The 19,274-nt window shown below is 41.0% G+C and overlaps 1 protein-coding gene across 2 annotated transcripts in view; it reads right to left on the reverse strand.

The window, feature by feature from the left end:
- Window positions 1-19,274, reverse strand: part of USP18 (ubiquitin specific peptidase 18) — a 55,877-nt gene that overhangs the window by 27,459 nt on the left and 9,144 nt on the right. For both annotated transcript variants that reach the window (XR_008793296.1, XM_056120157.1), the window contains exons 2-4: window positions 12,735-12,959; window positions 9,452-9,548; window positions 3,431-3,576 (exon numbers count right to left, since the gene is read on the reverse strand). Coding sequence is in view for 1 of the 2 variants with exons in the window: in XM_056120157.1 (XP_055976132.1) it covers window positions 3,431-3,576; window positions 9,452-9,548; window positions 12,735-12,897 (406 nt within the window). In the remaining variant the exon portion in view is untranslated. The remainder of the gene's footprint in view (window positions 1-3,430; window positions 3,577-9,451; window positions 9,549-12,734; window positions 12,960-19,274) is intronic.

A 19,274-nucleotide genomic window follows, 5' to 3' on the forward strand; every position in this document is an offset into this window, starting at 1 on the left:
GAGGTACATAAGCAGTAAATTTTATCACAACTGCATTCTGGTTTTAATAATACATTTCACCAATAGCAGAATATTTATTGATAAATTAATATTTAGCATAAAATTTACATTTGATTACAATTATTAGCTTGAATCCCTGAGCAGTGTAGGGGGAGTCGACCAGAATAAAATAAAACAAACACCACAACAAAATTTGCATGATACAGCTTTAGTGCTTCATAAAGGTATACTGACAGGCTTAAGTGTCCTCATTTAAACTCTGAAATATACTTCCAAATAAAAGATTTAGGAGCACGACAGACATTTTCAAAGGCATGATTCAGGGACCGCTGCCATGTGATACTTGACCAGAAGACTGCACCTATGCTTAGGACCAGTGTTGGGGACTTCAGGGCACTCATGGAACCATATGGTGCTCAGAACTGGGAATCAAACCCAAGCCTCACACATATACAGAAGTGTGTAAATCTCTGCTCCAGCAATTTTGAGCTATTTTCCTAGTCTCTGTTGTATATTTTTCTTATTGGTCAAAAGTTTTTTAGAGGCCACTCTCAATATTCTACTTTTCAAACGTAATGTAATAAAGCCAAAAATTGTCACTATTTACTCTTTTATGGACTAGTACTTAGAGTACTATTAGATAATAGTATGTAATAGATCAATATTAGTATTTAATAGATCTTAGAATGCTTTGATTTCACTCATTCTTTATCTTGACATTTAAGCTGTTCTTATTTTATATTTTTAGTTCTGTGTTTTTAACTTCAAAAATGGGATTTTTAACTGGTAAAGTATTTTTTATTTAGATTATAATTTCCTCCTCACTCCCCTTCGTTTTCTTTTGTATATGTGTTCCACCTTTGATATAATTTTTCTTGAATGTTAAAGAATGGAATACATTATTAATGTGTTTATATAGAGATAAAATCTTGTTAATAAAGTTTCTCAATATTTATTTGTCTCAAAATGCCTTAAATTTATTTCCATTCTTGAAAGATAGTTCTGCTGGGTATACAAGTTCTAGGTTAAATTTTACCCTTTAGTAGGATGGAGTGATACCACAGCGGGAAGGGCGTTTTCCTTGGATGCAGCCGACCCATGTTCGATTCCTTCATCCCTTTCAGAGAGCCCAGAAAGCTACCGAGAGTATCCCACCTGCATGACAGAGCCTGGCAAGCTACTCGTGGTGTTTTCAATATGCCAAAAACGTAACAACAAGTCTCACAATGGAGACATTACTGGTGCCCGCTTGAGCAAATTGATGAACAACGGGAGGACAATGCTACTAGTATTAGCTTGGTATATTTGATATAAATATTAATTTTAAAGGATACACCATAGACATGCCTCCAGACCCTGCACCAGGCTGCTTCATCTGGGGCAGCCTGAAGGGTGGCGGTGTGTTCCCCTCCCTGCCCCAATGAAGCCCAAAACCTCCAGAATTCAATTGCTGCCAGGCCCACGGCTCAGATGAGCCTCACCCAGGAGAGAATCTATTCCTGGAATGTGCGGCCGCATGGCATCTCATACTTTACATTACCAATATGCCAAGAGTAGTACATCACATTTGATAGGGTTTTAAGTAGAAGGCAACCAGTCTTAGGGGGAAATATATTTATACATATATATCACTGTCACTGTCATTGTCCTCCCGTTGTTCATTGATTGGCTTGAGGGGATCCAGTAATGTCTCCATTGTGAGACTTGTTACTGTGTTTGGCATATCGAATATGTCACAGGTAGCTTGCAGGGTTTGCTGTGCGGGCAAGATACTCTCGGTAGCTTGCCAGGCTCTCCGAGAGGGGTGGAGGAATCAAACGTGGGTCGGCCTGGTCGGCCACATGCAAGGCAAACGCCCTACCCACTATGCTATTGCTTCAGCCCATATTATGCTATAATTGTTTGATACTAACAGTCACTCTCTTAAACAAGCAAGGCACGATAAAGAGAACAATACAAAGAAAAATCACAACACTACCCAAGTCCATCAAAGAACGCTCGCTCTCTCTCTATATATAGATATATATATATGCTATATATATAAGCATACAAGGCTGAATCTTTAACAACATGTTACTAATCTCTTATGGAAGGACTTAATGGCTCCTAGGTGAAATATAACAATCTTCACACACTTTCCTCTAAGAAACTTTTTTTGGATCATTTTTAGAAAATTATTCATAACAAGCAATAATGGTTCTGCTTTGGGGGCAGGGTTTCGGGTCCTGATTGAAAACATTCGAAATATGGTGGTGGGAAGGTATAATGATGGTGGGATTAGTGTTTGAATATTAAATGTAATCAAATATTGTGAGCAACTTAATAAAAAATATTAATTTTAAAGTAAAAGTCTGCTGCAGTTATGAAAAATATCCAAAAATGGGTAAAGGAACTGAATAGAAACTTCCTTAAGGAAAACATATAGTCTAACAGGCAAATGAAAAGGTTTATACTATCAGGAGTTTTCAAAAGTGCCTTCCATAGAGGCAGTCTGGGGTATGTTGTGGGGGGCGTTGTTTTTTCAGGAGGGAAACTGGAGACACTGGTGAAGGAAAGTGGACAATAGTGAGGGCATTGGTGTTGGAATCTTGTAATACACGTTATTTCAATTAAACATATACAGATATTTAAAAATAAAAAGACTGGGCTTGAACTACCTCATACCATTTTAAGAATTAACTGTAATGAAATAAAACAAAACTAAAGAACTAAGGTGAATTTTATTCTTAATGCGTCACTTTATTGTATTAAAGCATATCTCAATATGGAGTTTTTAAAAACTTCTCTAGTAGCCAAATGATGGCTCAAGTTGTATTGCAGATTCCTTCCAGCAGAACCAGAGTTCAATCTCCAGCACCTCCTGGCCCCATTAGCACTGCTCAGAATAGCCCTGGAGGCCCACAACCATCACTGAATGTGGCCTTTATTTTTTAAAAAATTTCCTTTTATGAATGTTCTTCTGTCAGAACACAGTTTTACCTTACTAATAGTTTATTCTGTTTTCTAGAATGCTTTCCCTTGCAGTTAAATAAACTTTGTAAAAGCTCTGGCCTATTTATTCTAATCAGAGGCATAAAAGAATAAATGTGAAGGTAATGTGTGCATAGATAATAGTAACTCTGCACCCATGAAAATGTATGGCCTTTTAAAATATTCAAATCTACACAAACGCTACCAATACAAGGGGTCCACATCCACCCAGTTCCTTCTTTTCACCTTCTGACCATTAGACCCTCTCTTATCTCTCTCTTACGCCTGCCTCCTTCCCTTCTGCTTCCCTACTCCATCCCTCCTCTTTTTTCTCCTCTTCTCTTTCTCTTTTCTCTCCTTCCATACTGCTCTCTCCCTCTTACCCCACCTCTCAGTCTTGTTAAGATCCCACTCCTTTAGAGTACAAGGGGAGGTGCCAGAGCCGAACGAGTTATCTCACTTGGTACATAGTACTTCTGAAGACAGTAGACAAGTTCCACGGGTCGTACTGCTCTCTGCCGTCTATCCTGCATCTTCTCCATCAGCAAGAGAAGCTGAAAGGGGAAGTTTCTCTTCTTCTCTTCCACTTCCCTTGGCACGGTTATCCTGACAAAAAGAACAACCATGAATCTTATACTACAATTCCCAGTTGTACCATATATTTAAAAAGAACTCCACATCCAAGTCATTTTGCAGACTTAAATTATAACTGGGTAGGACCAGTTATCAGAATTTTAAGTTTCAAAAATACTTTAGATGTTCTAAAAAGGTAACTAACCACTGTGTTAGCAAATCAGCTATAGAAATCACCCTTTTCAGACAGGTGCAGCAAAGCTACCTTACTCTACCTGATAATCACACTAATATTAAAAGCAGTCGAAGTGGCTGGCCTCCAAGTCATGGAGCAAAATTCCTGGTACTAATCTCGGCCACTCCTGGGTGTTAGTCTCCCATTTTGTTGCTTTATGTTCCCCCAGATGAATACAATCTTTTTGTGTCTATCACGCTCTTTCTGACTCATTTCGCTTAACATGATACTTTCCATGTAGTACCACTTGTATGTGAATTTCATGACTTCATCTTTTCTAACAGCTACATAGTACTCCATTGTGTAAATGTACCAAAGTTTCTTTAACCAGTCATCTGTTCTCAGGCACTCAGGTTTTTTCCAGATCCTGGCTATTGTAAAGAGTGCTGCAATGAATAAACAAGTGCAGATGTCACTTCGACTATACTTTTTTGCCTCTCTGGGATATATTCCTAGGAGTGGTATTGCTGGGTCAAATAGGAGATCAAATTCTAATTTTTTGAGAATTGTCCATACTGTTTTCCAAAAGGGTTGGACCAGTAGGCATTCCCACCAGCAGTGAAGGAGGGTCCCTTTCTCGCCACATCCGCGCCAGCATCAGTTGCTTTTGTTCTTTTGGATGTGGGCTAGTCTCTGTGGTGTGAAATGATATCTCATTGTTTTGATCTGCATCTCCCTGATGATTAGTGATGTAGAGCATTTTCTCATGTGCCTTTTAGCCATTCAGATTTCTTCTTTGTGAAAGTTTCTGTTCATTTCCTCGCCCCATTTTTTGATGGGGTTGGGTGTTTTCTTCTTGTGGAGTTTAACCAGTACCTTGTATATCTTTGATATCAACCCCTTGTCAGATGTATATTTGGCGAATATCCTTTCCCATTCTGTAGACTGTCTTTGTATTTTGGTCACTGTTTCTTTTGAGGTGCAGAAGCTTCTTAGTTTAAGATAGTCCCATTTGTCTATCTCTGTTTTCACTTACTTGGCCAGTGGCATGACATCTTTGAAGATACAATTAATTTCAATATCATGGAGGGTTTTGCCAACTTTGTCTTCAATGAACTTTATGGATTCCGGTCTGATGTTGAGGTCATAAATCCATTTTGATCTTACTTTTGTGTATGGCATTAGGCAAAGATCTGAGCCCACTTTTTTGCATGTAGCTGTCCAGTTTTCCCAGAACAATTTATTAAAGAGGCTTTCCCTGCTCCATTTCACTTTTATTGCCCCCTTATCAAAGATTATAGACCAAACATGATTGTCACTCAATGCCTCTCTTGCAAACCACAGGACCCAAAAGGAGAGAGAGAGAACAAAAGGCAATGCCTTGCCACAGAGGCAGGGTGGGGTGGGAGGGATGGGGGGTGGGAGGGATGCTGGGACCCGTGGTGGTGGAGAATGGGCGCTGGTGGAGGGATGGGTACTTGATCATTGTATAACTGAAACCCAAGCACAAAAATTTGTAAGTCTATAACTGTACCTCATGGTGTTTCACTAATAAGAAAAAAAGTAAAAAAAAAAAAGAGTGTGTTGAAAATATCAGATTGTGGGGCTGGAGCAATAGGACAGTGGCTAAGTTGCTTGCCTTGAAACCCCGGCCAACTGGGGTTCAATCTCCAGCACCCCATAGGGTCCCCTGAGCTCAGTTCAGTGTGGCCCCAAAGCAAATAAATAAATAAATGGCTGGAGCAATAGCACAGCGGTAGGGTGTTTGCCTTACAAGCGGCCAACATGGCCGACCCGAGTTCGATTCCTCCACCCCTCTTGGAGAGCCCAGCAAGCTACCGAGAGTATCTCGCCTGCATGGCAGAGCCTGGCAAGCTACCCGTGACATATTCAATATGCCAAACACAGTAACAAGAAGTCTCATGATAGAGACGTTACTGGGCCCGCTCGAGCAAATCAATGAACAGCGGGAGGACCATGACCATGACCATGATCAATAAATAAATAAATAAAAAGCAGTCGAAGTGGGTTTTAGTCCCATAGAAAATTAGCCAGGCAGCAAAATTTCCAATCTGAAGAAGTCCAAAGTGAAAAAATTGTGATTAGTGACCGAGGTATTGGGTCCTCCTGTTGTTCATTGATTTGCTCAAGCGGGCACCAGTAACGTTTCACAACAAATTGTGAGACTTGTTGTACTGTTTTTGGCATATTGAATACGTCACAGGGAGCTTGCCAGGCTTTGCCGTGCAGGCAAGATACTCTCAGTAGTTTGCTGTGCTCTCCGAGAGGGGCAGAGGAATCAAACCTGGGTCGGCCGCATGCAAGACAAACGCCTTACCCGCTGTACTATCATTCCAGCCCGGGGACAAAGGGTAACCTGAGGAATTTAAGTGTATCTTGGCATTTTTGACAATGGAAGGAGAAAAATAGCACACGACAGAAAAACGTGTGATAAAATATGTTTGTGTGTGCATATTGGAAGAAAAATAATAGATTTTCAATGCCAATCCCTTCACCATTGTCCACTTTACCTCACCAATGTCCCCAGTTTCCCACCAGCTTTCCTCCCCCCACACTCCAGTCTGCCTCTATCAAGGTACTTAAAAAAAAGTATGGGGGCAAAGGGGTGTACAGGGTTGGGGGGAGGGGGAGGCTGATCAACAGTAGAAGGAACAGATGCTCAACTGAGGGTAACTGTTGGAATGGTGGTGGTGTTGGACTGTTTTATGCATAAAACCCTATTGTTGACAGTGTTGTAAAGCACAGGAAGTAAAATTTTTTTTAAAAAGTCTTAATCAATAGAGCCACAGACCTACTCATTGATTTATTTGTCCTCCTATACTTGTCTGTTCTCAAGTCTTTCTGGCCTAATCCATAGTTATGTATTCTGGCTCTAATTGATTTTATTTTTGGTTTGGGGGCTAGAGGCTGCAGTTCTCAAAAACTACTCCTGGGGCACAATTGTGAATGGAATTGTTTTCTTCATGTCACTTTCTTCTCTTTCACTATTTGCATATAGGAAAGCCATGGATTTTTGGGTATTGATTTTATAGCCTGCCACTTTACTATACAAGCCTATTGTTTCTAGGAGTTTCTTGGTAGAGGTTTTAGGGTTCTCTAAGTATAGTATCATGTCATCGGCGAATAGTGAGAGCTTAATTTCTTCTTTCCCTATCTGGATGCCCTTAATATCTTTTTCTTGCCTAATCGCTATTGCAAGTACTTCCAGTACTATATTGAACAGCAGTGGAGAGAGTGGGCATCCTTGTCTCATCCCTGACCTTAGGGGGAAGGCTCTCAGTTTTTCCTCATTGAGGATGATGTTTGCTGTAGGTTTGTGGTAGATGGCTTTACAATTCCATTCACAATTGTGCCCCAGACAATCAAGTACCTAGGAATCACCTTAACTAAGGAAGTAAAGGATCTGTACAAAGAAAACTACAAAACGCTACTTCGGGAAATAAAAGAGGACACGAGGAAATGGAAAAATATCCCCTGTTCATGGATGGGGAGAATCAACATTGTCAAAATGGCAATACTCCCCAAGGCACTGTACAAATTCAATGCAATCCCTATAAGGATACCCACAACATTCTTCAAGGAAACGGAGCAAACACTCCTGAAATTTATATGGAACAATAAGCCCCCAAGAATAGCTAAAGCAATTCTTGGGAAAAAGAAAATGGGAGGAATCAACCTACCTAACTTCAAGCTCTACTACAAAGCAGTAATAATCAAAACAGCATGGTACTGGAACAAAGGCAGAGTTGCAGACCAATGGAACAGAGTTGAATATACTGACATCTCCTCCCAAACATATAATCATCTAATCTTCGATAACGGGGCAAGAAAAGTGAAATGGAGCAGGGAAAGCCTCTTTAATAAATTGTGCTGGCAAAACTGGACGGCTACATGCAAAAAAGTGGGCTCAGATCTCTGCCTAACGCCATGCACAAAAGTAAGATCGAAATGGATTTATGACCTCAACATCAGACCGGAATCCATAATGTTTATTGAAGACAAAGTTGGCAAAACTCTCCACGATACTGAGGTTAGTGGTATCTTCAAAGATGTCACACCACTGGCCGAGCAAGTGAAAACAGAGATAGACAAATGGGACTATCTTCAACTAAGAAGCTTCTGCACCTCAAAAGAAACAGTGACCAAAATACAAAGACAGCCTACAGAATGTGAAAGAATATTCACCAAATACACATCCGACAAGGGGTTGATATCAAGGATATACAAGGTACTGGTTAAACTACACAAGAAGAAATCACCCAACCCCATCAAAAAATGGGGCGAGGAGATGAACAGAAACTTTCACAAAGAAGAAATCTGAATGGCAAAAAGGCACATGAGAAAATGCTCTACATCACTAATCATCAGAGAGATGCAGATCAAAACAACAATGAGATATCATTTCACACCACAGAGACTGGCCCACATCCACAAGAACAAAAGCAACAGGTGCTAGCGCGGATGTGGCGAGAAAGGGACCCTCCTTCACTGCTGGTGGGAATGCAGGCTTGTCCAACCCTTTTGGAAAACAGTATGGACGATTCTCAAAAAATTAGAATTTGATCTCCCATTTGACCCAGCTATAGCACTCCTGGGAATATATCCCAGAGAGGCAAAAAGGTATAGTCGAAGTGACATCTGCAATTGTTTGTTCATTGCAGCACTCTTTACAATAGCCAGAATCTGGAAAAAACCTGAGTGCCCGAGAACAGATGACTGGTTAAAGAAACTTTGGTACATTTACACAATGGAGTACTATGTAGCTGTTAGAAAAGATGAAGTTATGAAATTTACATACAAGTGGTACTACATGGAAAGTATCATGTTAAGCAAAATGAGTCAGAAAGAGCGGGATAGACACAGAAAGATTGCATTCATCTGGGGAACATAAAGCAACAAAAGGGGAGACTAACACCCAGGGATGGCTCAGATTAGTACCAGGAATTTTGCTCCATGACTTGAAGGCCAGCCACATGTGCTAGGTGAAAAGGAAGCTCAGATAGAGAAGAGAGCACCAAATAAAGGGTGTTGTGAAGACCCTCCCAGGGTGGGAGAGACATGCTAAAAGTAGTCTACACACCAAACATGATTGCCACTCAATGCCTCTCTGGCAAAACACAGTACCCAAAAGAAGAGAGAGAGAACAAGGGGGAATGCCCTGCCACAGCGGCAGGGTGGGACGGGGGGGGGGGGGTGGGGGTGGGGGGTGGGAGGGATGCTAGGACCCGTGGTGGGGGAGGATGGGCACTGGTGGAGGGATGGGTACTTGATCATTGTATAACTGAAACCCAAGCACAAAAATTTATAAGTCTATAAATGTACTTCATGGTGTTTCTCTAATTAAAAAAAATGATAAAAAAAAAAAAACTACTCCTGGCTCTGTATTTGTGTCACTCACAGCGATGTGCAGTACTAAGGACTGAACCTGAATCTCCTACATGCAAATCGTGTTCAGCTTGTTGAGATAGCTCTTTGGCCCTCTGATTTTATTAAAAATATTCAAGGAACCTTCTTTTAATATTGAGCACCACAAAAATAAATCTTGCAGGGTGGGATTTACCTGTTTTATTTTTATAGTTTATATTGCTTTATTAACTTCTTAGTCAAAATTACACAGAAATATTTTCTTCATCAACTTTTGAAGGAATACTTATAAAAGTACAATTCACTGTGAATAAAATAATTAAAATACTTTACTGTTTGAAGTCTTACCTCTTCAGTATCTCGGTGAAACCTGTGTTCATAACCAACACTTGAATCACAGAGTTAAGGCAGCAGGTCTGTCCAATATTGTGTAAACCAACTGGGCCTGTAAAGAGTAGAGAAAAAACATTGAGATGTAAGGCCTAACTGATTTCATAAATATCAAATGCTCTTCTAGAACCTACTAAAGATATGAAGTCTAGGGAATTCTCAGAGAATTCCCTAAAACCTCGCAAATAAATTGGAAAGGAATTACAAAGCAAGACTTACAGGTACACATGAAGGTAGAAGCAAGGGGACAAAGGCAACACAACAGGAAAAGTGATCCATACAACTAGTTTGTGAGAGAAGGTCTTAAAGGAAGAGACAGAGTCCTTGGGGGAGGAAGGTGGGTACACTGGGAGTGAGTGTAGTGTTGGAATTCTGTGCATGAGACTCACGGTATCACAAATCACAGAAGGAAGGAAGGAAGGGAGGAAGGACGGAAGGGAGGGAGGGAGGGAGGGAAGGAAGGAAGGAAGGAAAGAAAGAAAGAAAGAAAGAAAGAAAGAAAGAAAGGAAGGAACAAACAAAGAAACAAACAAAGAAACAAAGAAAGATCAATCTTGGTGGAGATCCTGCTAATCTGAACACATCTACAAAGACCGGAAGCCAGCAGTAATTTATGAAGATGTTAAAAACCTAGAGACAGCTCTCTTCTGACCCTCTGGCAATGATTCTCTTCTTTACCAAACCAAACTTGGTCCCAGCAGGTCTCATGAGGTGAGGAATTTCAGAGGGAAAATATGGTAAACTCAAATTTGCCAGGGAAATGCTGTATACACACATATACATATATACACACATATACACATACAGAGTATTTATACTATACAAATAGTGTATACAAAATATATATACAGTCAATAGAAGTAGAATAACCCAGTGGAAAGGAACTGAGGGAACTGAGCCTTGGCACAGCATTTCTTGATCCCCTAAACACTGCTAGGTATAGCCCTTATGATCATCAAATAATACATCAGGCCTGTATTGCCCAGCAAGTATCACTTGGGAGTGGCCTCCTGGAAACTCTTAGCACTGCTGAGGAGACCCCTATTTCTTATAAAACACAGGGGTGGAGGATAACCACAGATTTCCTCTCCTGAATCAGCAGGAGCACTTCTCTGTACATAGGAATACCAGTAAAGAAAATAGAGCAAAGCACTATCTACTACATAGCAAACACTGGTTTAAAGCAATTTCCATAGATATCTCATTTTCTCCCAACACGTAGCACTATAATTAATCATCGCATATGTAGAAATGGAGGCATAAGTAGCATCACTGTATCACTGTCATCCCATTGATCTTCAATTTACTCGAGCGGGTGCCAGTAACATCTCTATTCCTCTATTCCTCCCAGCCCTGAGATTTTAGCAGCCTCGTCTTACTCGTCTTTTCCCAACAATTGGAGGCTCTTTCAGGGTCAAGGGAATGAGACCTGTTGTCATTACTGTATTTGGCATATAGAATACGCCACAGGGAGTTTGCCAGGCTCTGTCGGTGCAGGTGGGATACTCTCGGTAGCTTGCTGGGCTCTCCGAGAGGCATATATGGGAAGGAAGTGTCTTATAATGTGTCCAGAAAGCGGCCTGGAGCATGGCAGTGGTTGGGCAGTGGAGGTCGGCTGCCAGGGCTGGGTCCCTTGGGGTGGGGAGGGCTCTTATCTGCCCCACAGCCTGACGAGGAGTCCAATAAGTAGCATGCTGAGTGAAATGAGTCAGAAGGACAAGAACAGACAGAATTATTGCACTCATCTGTGGAATATAAAAACTATAGTGTGGGACGGTAGAAATAGGGGCTAGGAGGACTGGTCCATGGTTGGAAGCTTGCTACAAATGTGTGTGATGGTGGGTGGGGGGAGGGGGTTGCCAGAGGGCAGTAGGATAGAAAAGGAACCACTATGAAAATAATAGTTGGAAATGATCACTGTTGTGAAAGTAGGCTTTCAGTACCTGTATTGCAAATGATAATGCAGAGAGAGAGAGAGAGAGAGAGAGAGAGAGAGAGAGAGAAGAAAAGTGCCAGGCTGAGGACATTGTTGGCAGAAGGGAAACTGGGGACATCAATGGTGGGAAATGTACACTGGTGAAGGGACAGGTGTTAAAACACGATGACTGAAATGCAATCACACAGTTTGGTAACTGCATCTCAGGTGATTCAGTTAAAAAAAGAGGGGGGTGGCTCAAGCAATAGCACAGTGGGTAGGGCGTGTGCCTTGCATGCGGCCGACCCTGGTTCAATTTCCAGCATCTCATATGGTCCCCTGAGCATAGCTAGGAGTAAGTAATTCCTGAGTGCATGATCCGGGAGTGACGCCTGTGCATTGCCGGGTGTGACCCAAAAAGAAAAAATAAAAGGAAGAGAGACTCAGCAATGAATTCCAGAAGACAGCAGCTTACCTGAGATTTCTTCAGACCCCGTGCCAAGCCGATTTCTCTGGGCACCTCAGCTGGAGCGGGTGTCATCTCTCCACCCACTCTAAATGAACCCCCAGTGGCCACAAACTTCCAGAAGAAAAACCCAGGTAGGCGGGACCAGAGACTGAAGACTTCAGGCCACATGGCAGCGGTGGGGATGGGCTGTCCCTTCCATCTCCCCACCCCCTCAGGGTTCTGGCTGTCACCCCTATGAACTGCCTCTGAGTGCCATTTAAGCACATTAATGGTCTTGATCCAGAGACCTACAAATGAATCTCAAAATGGATTAGTTCCCTACAGTGATGTCTTCAGACCCCAATCATTTACAATTTTAGAATTTTAGGAACGTGTGGCTGTGTGACCTCTCGTGATATTAATAATAAGCAATAGGAAATAAATTATCTTGCATCTTCCTATGGCAGGCAGGCTTCAATGGTGGTGGGGGAAATTTGAATGCTGAGAAATAATGTTGGTTGGAAAGTGTAATGGCGGTGGGATTGGTGTTGAAATCAATTAATGCAAACAACCTTATGAAAATAAAATTTAAAAATTAAAAAAAGAAAGCCACAGAAGGAGAAGAAGAGGAAAAGGAAGAAAGAGAAGCAGCAGCAGAAGAAGAAGCTGGAGGAGGAGGAGGAGGAGGAGGAGGAGGAGGAGGAGGAGGAGGAGGAGGAGGAGGAGGAGGAGGAGGAGGAATGAAGGTATAAAAGACCAGGAACAACAAACCACAAAGCTGTACTACCTTAGAGTATTGTAAATGAGAAAAATATTTCTATACATTCAAAAAGAAAACATTGGAGGAATATAATGACCATAATGATAGTCCTACATACTGAGGTTTTCTCTTGGCTTTACTCTCTTCCTCTTCATTTCGTCCTCTTCCTTCTTCTCAGTGGGTTCTGTTGAGAAATGCTGAGACTGTTGCAGGACTGATTTCTTCAGGGGTTCAAACACTTGCCCTTTAGAGATCATTCCATGGCCAGTTACCTGACCCATAACCAGGAATTGCAAACTTCACTTCCAGGAGAAGCTACCATAAGTTAATCTTGGTGGAATACCTGCAAACAAAAATCACAGGTAGGTGAAGCTTTAAAAAGGGTAAAAGATATTCATGTGTTCAGCTCTTATTTCAGATATTCAAGTTTATAAGACATAAAGTTTGAGAAGATTGCTCAAAAAATTGGGTCTAGAAATGACAACTCACTAGATACCCTCTACCCTTCGTCAGTTCTACATTTTGTTTTGTATCCAAGGGAACAGCCATATTCTCATCCCCCGATGTTGTCTATTCTTGGCAAAAGGTACCAACACTCAACAGCTCTCCACACCAGAACCTGATTTTCTCCTGATCCTTACTTCTATATCCACTGAGGGTTGTCAATGTTAATCTACTCACTAGGACTTTCCTTGATACCCACAGTTGAATACTTCTGCAGACCTCTAGGCCCCAAAAAGGTATTTTCTTTTCTGGAAACCTGATTTGGTTTCCTCAAGCAGACCTGGATGTCATCTATGTTCCTATGCACTTTGATACTATTTCCCGGGCTGAGGGGAGAGTTGATGTTTCACAGCTCCCCACTGAGTTCCTATTCAGTTAATGAACAATGAAAGAGAATAAATGTCTTACCATGCAAGAATTGAAATAATTATTAAGGAGGAAACAGTTCCAGAGCTCTAGAGTTCCCCCTTAAGATAGACTGAGGTTTCTATTAACAGTGTGGCAGTTCAACCATTTCCTCTGCTCATTCCTGCCTTGCTCACACTACCAGATGTTCCCACCAGCACTTCCCAACAATCTTCTCACACGTACATCTCAGAGTCTCAATTCAAAAATGCAAGAACTTGGGAGGCAAAATTTTTTGAGTTCTTCCATTACATGTTGCATGGGAATTTAATAACCATTGAAAGAATGAATGGGAACATACAGGAACAAAACCATTACCTTCAAATGCTATAAAATGCTATGTATAAAATACATAATTATACTTCTTGTCTTTGGGGCTTGGATGGGAGACTAAACTACATAATATGTGAAAACTACAAAGAAACACTTAATTTCAAAATAAATAAGAACTCTCAGAGACTGTGAGCCAGGCCTAGTAGAATTAAGTTGTCCTCATTTAGTTATTGAAGCAGAAGGCTGTCCTTAAAGATAAGAGTATAAAAATATGTTGAATAGTCTGGGTTAGGAGGAAATGAGATTTTTTTCATTTCCCTTCCAACACTTACTTTGGGTTTTTTTTTTTGGGGGGGGGGTTGTTTGTTTGTTTGTTTTTTACTTTTTGCTTTTTTGGTCACACCCAGCAATGCTCAGGGGTTACTACTGTCTCTCCACTCAGAAATTACTCCTGGTGGTGCTTGAGGAACCATATGGGATACTGAGGATCAAACCCAGGTCGGCCACGTGCAAGGCAAACACCCTACCCACTGTACTATCGCTCCTGCCCAACACCTACATTGTTTAAGCATCAATGTGTGTGATAAAATGTTTAAAATAAATCATGAAAGCCATGATTTGATAGTTAAGTGCTAGGGGATGAAACAAGTAGACAGCAGGTTATAATTTTAATTTAGACACTGATTTGAAGATTTGTTTATAATGGGATTTCCGACATAGAACATTCCATCTACAGTCCTACCATCCTGTGTCCCCATCTCTCCACCAGTGACCTCAGGTTCATTTCCACCACCACCCCAACCTAACTCTTTATCAGATAAATATATATTTTTAGTTTCATTATTGTTGTTTAGGCCCCATGCATTCAGAAGTGTTGTGTATAGTGGTTTATGTACAAGTACCTCATCTTGTATCTTGCCTCTGTATTACTTCCAGACCAGCTCTACTTGTCTTCTGCTCCATATTGCTCCTCCCTTGGCAATTTTTATTTCTGTAATTTAGATCCAATGTTTCCCCCATCTTCGATATCTTCCATTAGACACCACAGAGTAGTAAGAATATCTAGTATGTGTCTTTTCTAACTTGCTTCACCTAACAGAATATCCTCAATTTTTACCCAATTTACATCAAATCACATAATTCCAGTATTCCTGTGGCAGAGTAGTATTATATTTTGTATATATACCAAAGTTTATTACCCACTCTTCTGTTATCTAGCACCTTGGTGGTTTTCATCTCCTAGTTATTGTACTAAGTGCTCCAATGAATAATACTATGCAAATATCACTTCAAATGAATGCTTTGCATATTATGTAGATACCAAACAGTGGGATGACTGGATCATATGGCAGTTTCATTCTTAGGTTTTGAGGAGTCTACATAATATGTCCTCAGGGACTGAACCAGACAACAATCCCAGTTGCATGAGAGCACCATTTTTACCACATCCCTACAAACTCAGGTTGTTTCTAGAACTTTGGTGTCTGTCAGTCTTACTGGTGTGAGGTGATATCTCATTGTCACTTTAATTTTGATTTCCTTAAATCACCATCTCATAGCTGCTTCCATGTAAATTATGGCCCAGCTTCACACCTAATCTTGGAAGAGATGTAAGCCAAGCCACTGAAACTTCTGGGTACACCTGCTGAAAAATCTAATATCACCTTGAGAGAGGGGTGACTGCAAATCATCTCAATTCTATAGATCCTGACACTCCTAAAGTGCACAGTCATGTACACAGCTGTTTGACATCTCCAACTTCCACGATACTGACAGCCAAATAAGAGCACAACAAATTACATGGGAAAGTAGCATAGAAGCTAACTAAACTCTGTCACTGTCACTGTCCTCCCATTGTTCATCGATTTGCTTGAGTGGGCCCAGTAACGTCTCCATTGTGAGACTTGGTTGTTATTGTGTTTGGCATATCGGATACTTCACAGGTAGCTTGCCAGGCTTTGCTGTGTGGGCAAGATACTCTCGGTAGCTTGCCGGGCTCTCTGAGAGGGGCTCTCCGAGAGGAGCTCTCCAAGAGGGGCGGAAGAATCGAACTCATGTTGGCTGCGTGAAAGGCAAACGCCCTACCCGCTGTGCTATCGCTCCAGCCCAACAAAACTCAAAAAACATAAAAAATAACACAGAAAACTCAACCAGCAACAAACACCTCAGTAAATCCCCAGACAATGACTTTAATGACCCCATTGTGATGTATAACAACTTTTACAAAAGTTCTTTTACTGACGCGTCTTTTTAATAACTCCATTAGCCATTGTGTTGCAATAAGCAATATAAAATAAATCATTTTGTGCCTGCTAAAGGAGCAGACTTGGAGGGTGGGAGGGAAACTGGGGTTAACAGGGGAAGGAAGGTCACACTGGTGGTGGGGTTCAGTGTTGGAACATTGAATGCCTGAAGTAACTGTTCTATGAACAATTTTGTAAACCAGCGTTCAAATAAAAGACTTAAATAATAATTAAATAATAATTAAATAATTAAATAATAATTGATGATCAACTATTTTTCATACGCCTATATCCAACTATCTTCTTCAGAGACAAGCTACAGAAAAAAGTATCTGTTTATTTCCTTTCCCCATTTTATACAGGATTATTGAGTTTATTGATGCTGATCTTTGAGTGTTTGGGATATCAACCCTTTATCTAATGTATTTTGTGCAAATATTTTTCTCCCATTCATTGGGGAACTTTTTAATTTTAACCTGTTTTTCTCTTTTTTTTATTTCTTAATGAAACACTGTGAGATAGGATTACAGACTTACACACTTTCATGATTACATTTCAGTCATACAATGGTCAAGTACCCATCCCTCCACCAATGCCCTTTCTCCACCACCAATGTTCCCAGTATCCCTCCTACCACCCTCACCCCATCCCCCCTACCTCTGTGGCAGGCACATTCCCTTTTACTCTCTTTCTCTCTCCTTTTTGGTGTTATGGTTTGCAATTCAGGTATTACGGTAGCCTGTTTTTCTTTTGCCATGCAAAACTTATTTATTTGTTGTAGTCCCACTTGTTAATTTTTCTCTTGCCTTTGTAATGGAATCACATCATTTAAATGGAATCAGATTGTTAAAAATTACTTTAAGAGATTCACAGCTGATCTCAGAGACAAGCCAGCAGCTGAGTAATTCCAGGCACAGATCTCTGGAGCTTCCAGAGGATAGAGGCAGACCGGTTCCTGCCCTGCTAAAGGCCCAGCAATCCATCATCCTCCACCAAATTCTGGCTCCTACCCTTGCCAGAGAATGGCCCAGCTTCACACTGATCTAGGGGAGATGCTAGTAGTTAATTGTCCCAGTTCTAAAGCTCCTGAGGTACGCAACGCATATGCATATGTGGCTGCACAATACCTCCAAACCTCACAGAGCTGACAGCCCAGTAGTCACTGTCACTGTCCTCCCGTTGTTCATCAATTTGCTCGAGTGGGCCCAGTAATGTCTCCATTTTGAGCCTTGTTGTTACTGTGTTTGGCATATCGAATACGTCACGGGTAGCTTGCCAGGCTTTGCCGTGCGGGTGAGATACTCTCGGTAGCTTGCCGGGCTCTCCGAGAGGAGCGGAGGAATCGAACCCGGCTCGGCCGGGCTGGCTGCGTGCAAGGCAAATGCCCTACCGCCACAGCCCAGTAGAAGCACCAAAAATTAGATGAAAATATTGTGTAGAAACCCACTAAGCTCAGTGAGTGGAAACAGTAACACAGAAGGCTCAACTAGAACCAAATAATGACTTTTGTAACATTATTACAAAATATATGTTGTGATAAACAATATAAAGTAAATTATTGTTGTGCCTGCTAAGGAACCTAGCTTGGAAAGTGGGTGGGTAACTGGGGATATTAGTGGAGGTAAAGGCACATTCGTGGTGGGACTGATGTTGGAACAATGAATACCTAAAACAATTGTTCAGACTGAGTTGGGAGGTGGTTTGGGAGAGGGACGGGAAACTGGGGACATTGGTGCTGGGAAACTACACTGGTGGAGGAATGGGTGTTGGGTCATTGTATGTTGGTGCTAAGCCAGGACATAAGGACGAACCTCTGGACATTGCCCTGCAAGCAGGAAGTGGAACCGAGGCCCCGCTTCTCACTAAGTGGGCAAGCTAAAATCTTGTGAGTCCGATGATCTGGAGAAGTACAACATGCTCTCATACACCCGCCTAGTCATACATTATCTTGGCAGCAGTTTCCCCCTCTCTTACACATCCTTAATCTGGATTGAACTTCAAGTATCAGTATGAGCCTTCTCTTTGCCCTATTTGTAACCAACCACAAGAATGTGGGGGCCATAATCTGTACAACCTAAGTGTACAGTATCATATCTTCCTCTGACGTTTTTGATCATAACAACATAGCTTTGACAACATAGCTTTGACAAGACAAGGTATACCCCAATGTTCTTTTGACGAATGCTCACCTATAACTGTACTCTCGTCAGTGTGTTTTTCTCTATGAATGAAGACATTAGGATGTAACTGATAAAAAATAGAATAAAAGCTAGAAAATGTAGTGAGAGTATAAGCTGTTTTCAAGTTGCACACTGATGTGCAGATTTTTGTCTATCAACTTTATTTCAGTAAAACTATTTTTTAAATCATGCATGGGGGACTAAAGAGATAGCACAGCAGGTATGGCGTTTGCCTTGCATGAGGCCAACCTGGGTTCAATTCCCAGCATCCCATATGGTCCCCCAAGGACTGCGAGGAGTAATTCCTGAGTGGAGAGCCAGGAGTAACCCCTATGCATCAGCGGGTGTGATGCAAAAACAAACAAAAAATCATGCATGGTCCATGATTTGTTATGAAACAACTATCAAGATTATTTTACTTTTGTGCAATTAGTATCTAAAGAGAGAGAAACAATGAAGAAAAAATTATGAAAGAAGGGAAGATGATAGCAAAGGGAGTTAGGGAAAGAAGGAAGGAAAGGAAAGAGAGGTGAGGGGAAAAATTAATTTGAAAGCTTGAATAGAAATAATTCTAATAAACACAGCAGTCTAGATAGATATCAAATATTTAATGCCAAGTGAAAGAAGTCCTGCTCCAAACTCCACATACTCTATAATTCCACCTATAAGTCTTTATAGAAAAGGCAAAATTATGGAAACAGAAAGCCTATCACTGATCGTCAGAAGATGGAGAAATTGACCACAAATAGACATGAGGGAATTTATTTTGATAATAAAGAAATTGCCTGTGGAAAGACATAAAATACAGGAATTTGTCAAAACTCAGAGAACAGTATGCTTAAAAGAGTGAATTTATTCCATATGAATTATAGCTCAATAAATCTGACTAGAAGAAAAACTCAAAGTTGATGCCTCCTGGGTGCACATTGGTTATTTCCCCCTGCTTAGATTCCATTTATTTTTTTAAAAGTGGAGTTTATTGACAATAAACAGATTTTTGTGTGTGGTTAAAAAAAAAATAAAATAAAAGGAGGCCTCTGGCAGTTGCTCTTC

The sequence above is a fragment of the Sorex fumeus genome, unplaced genomic scaffold, assembly GCF_029834395.1.
Source record: "Sorex fumeus unplaced genomic scaffold, SorFum_2.1 ptg000042l, whole genome shotgun sequence".
In the NCBI taxonomy this organism is placed as follows: Eukaryota; Metazoa; Chordata; class Mammalia; order Eulipotyphla; family Soricidae; genus Sorex; species Sorex fumeus.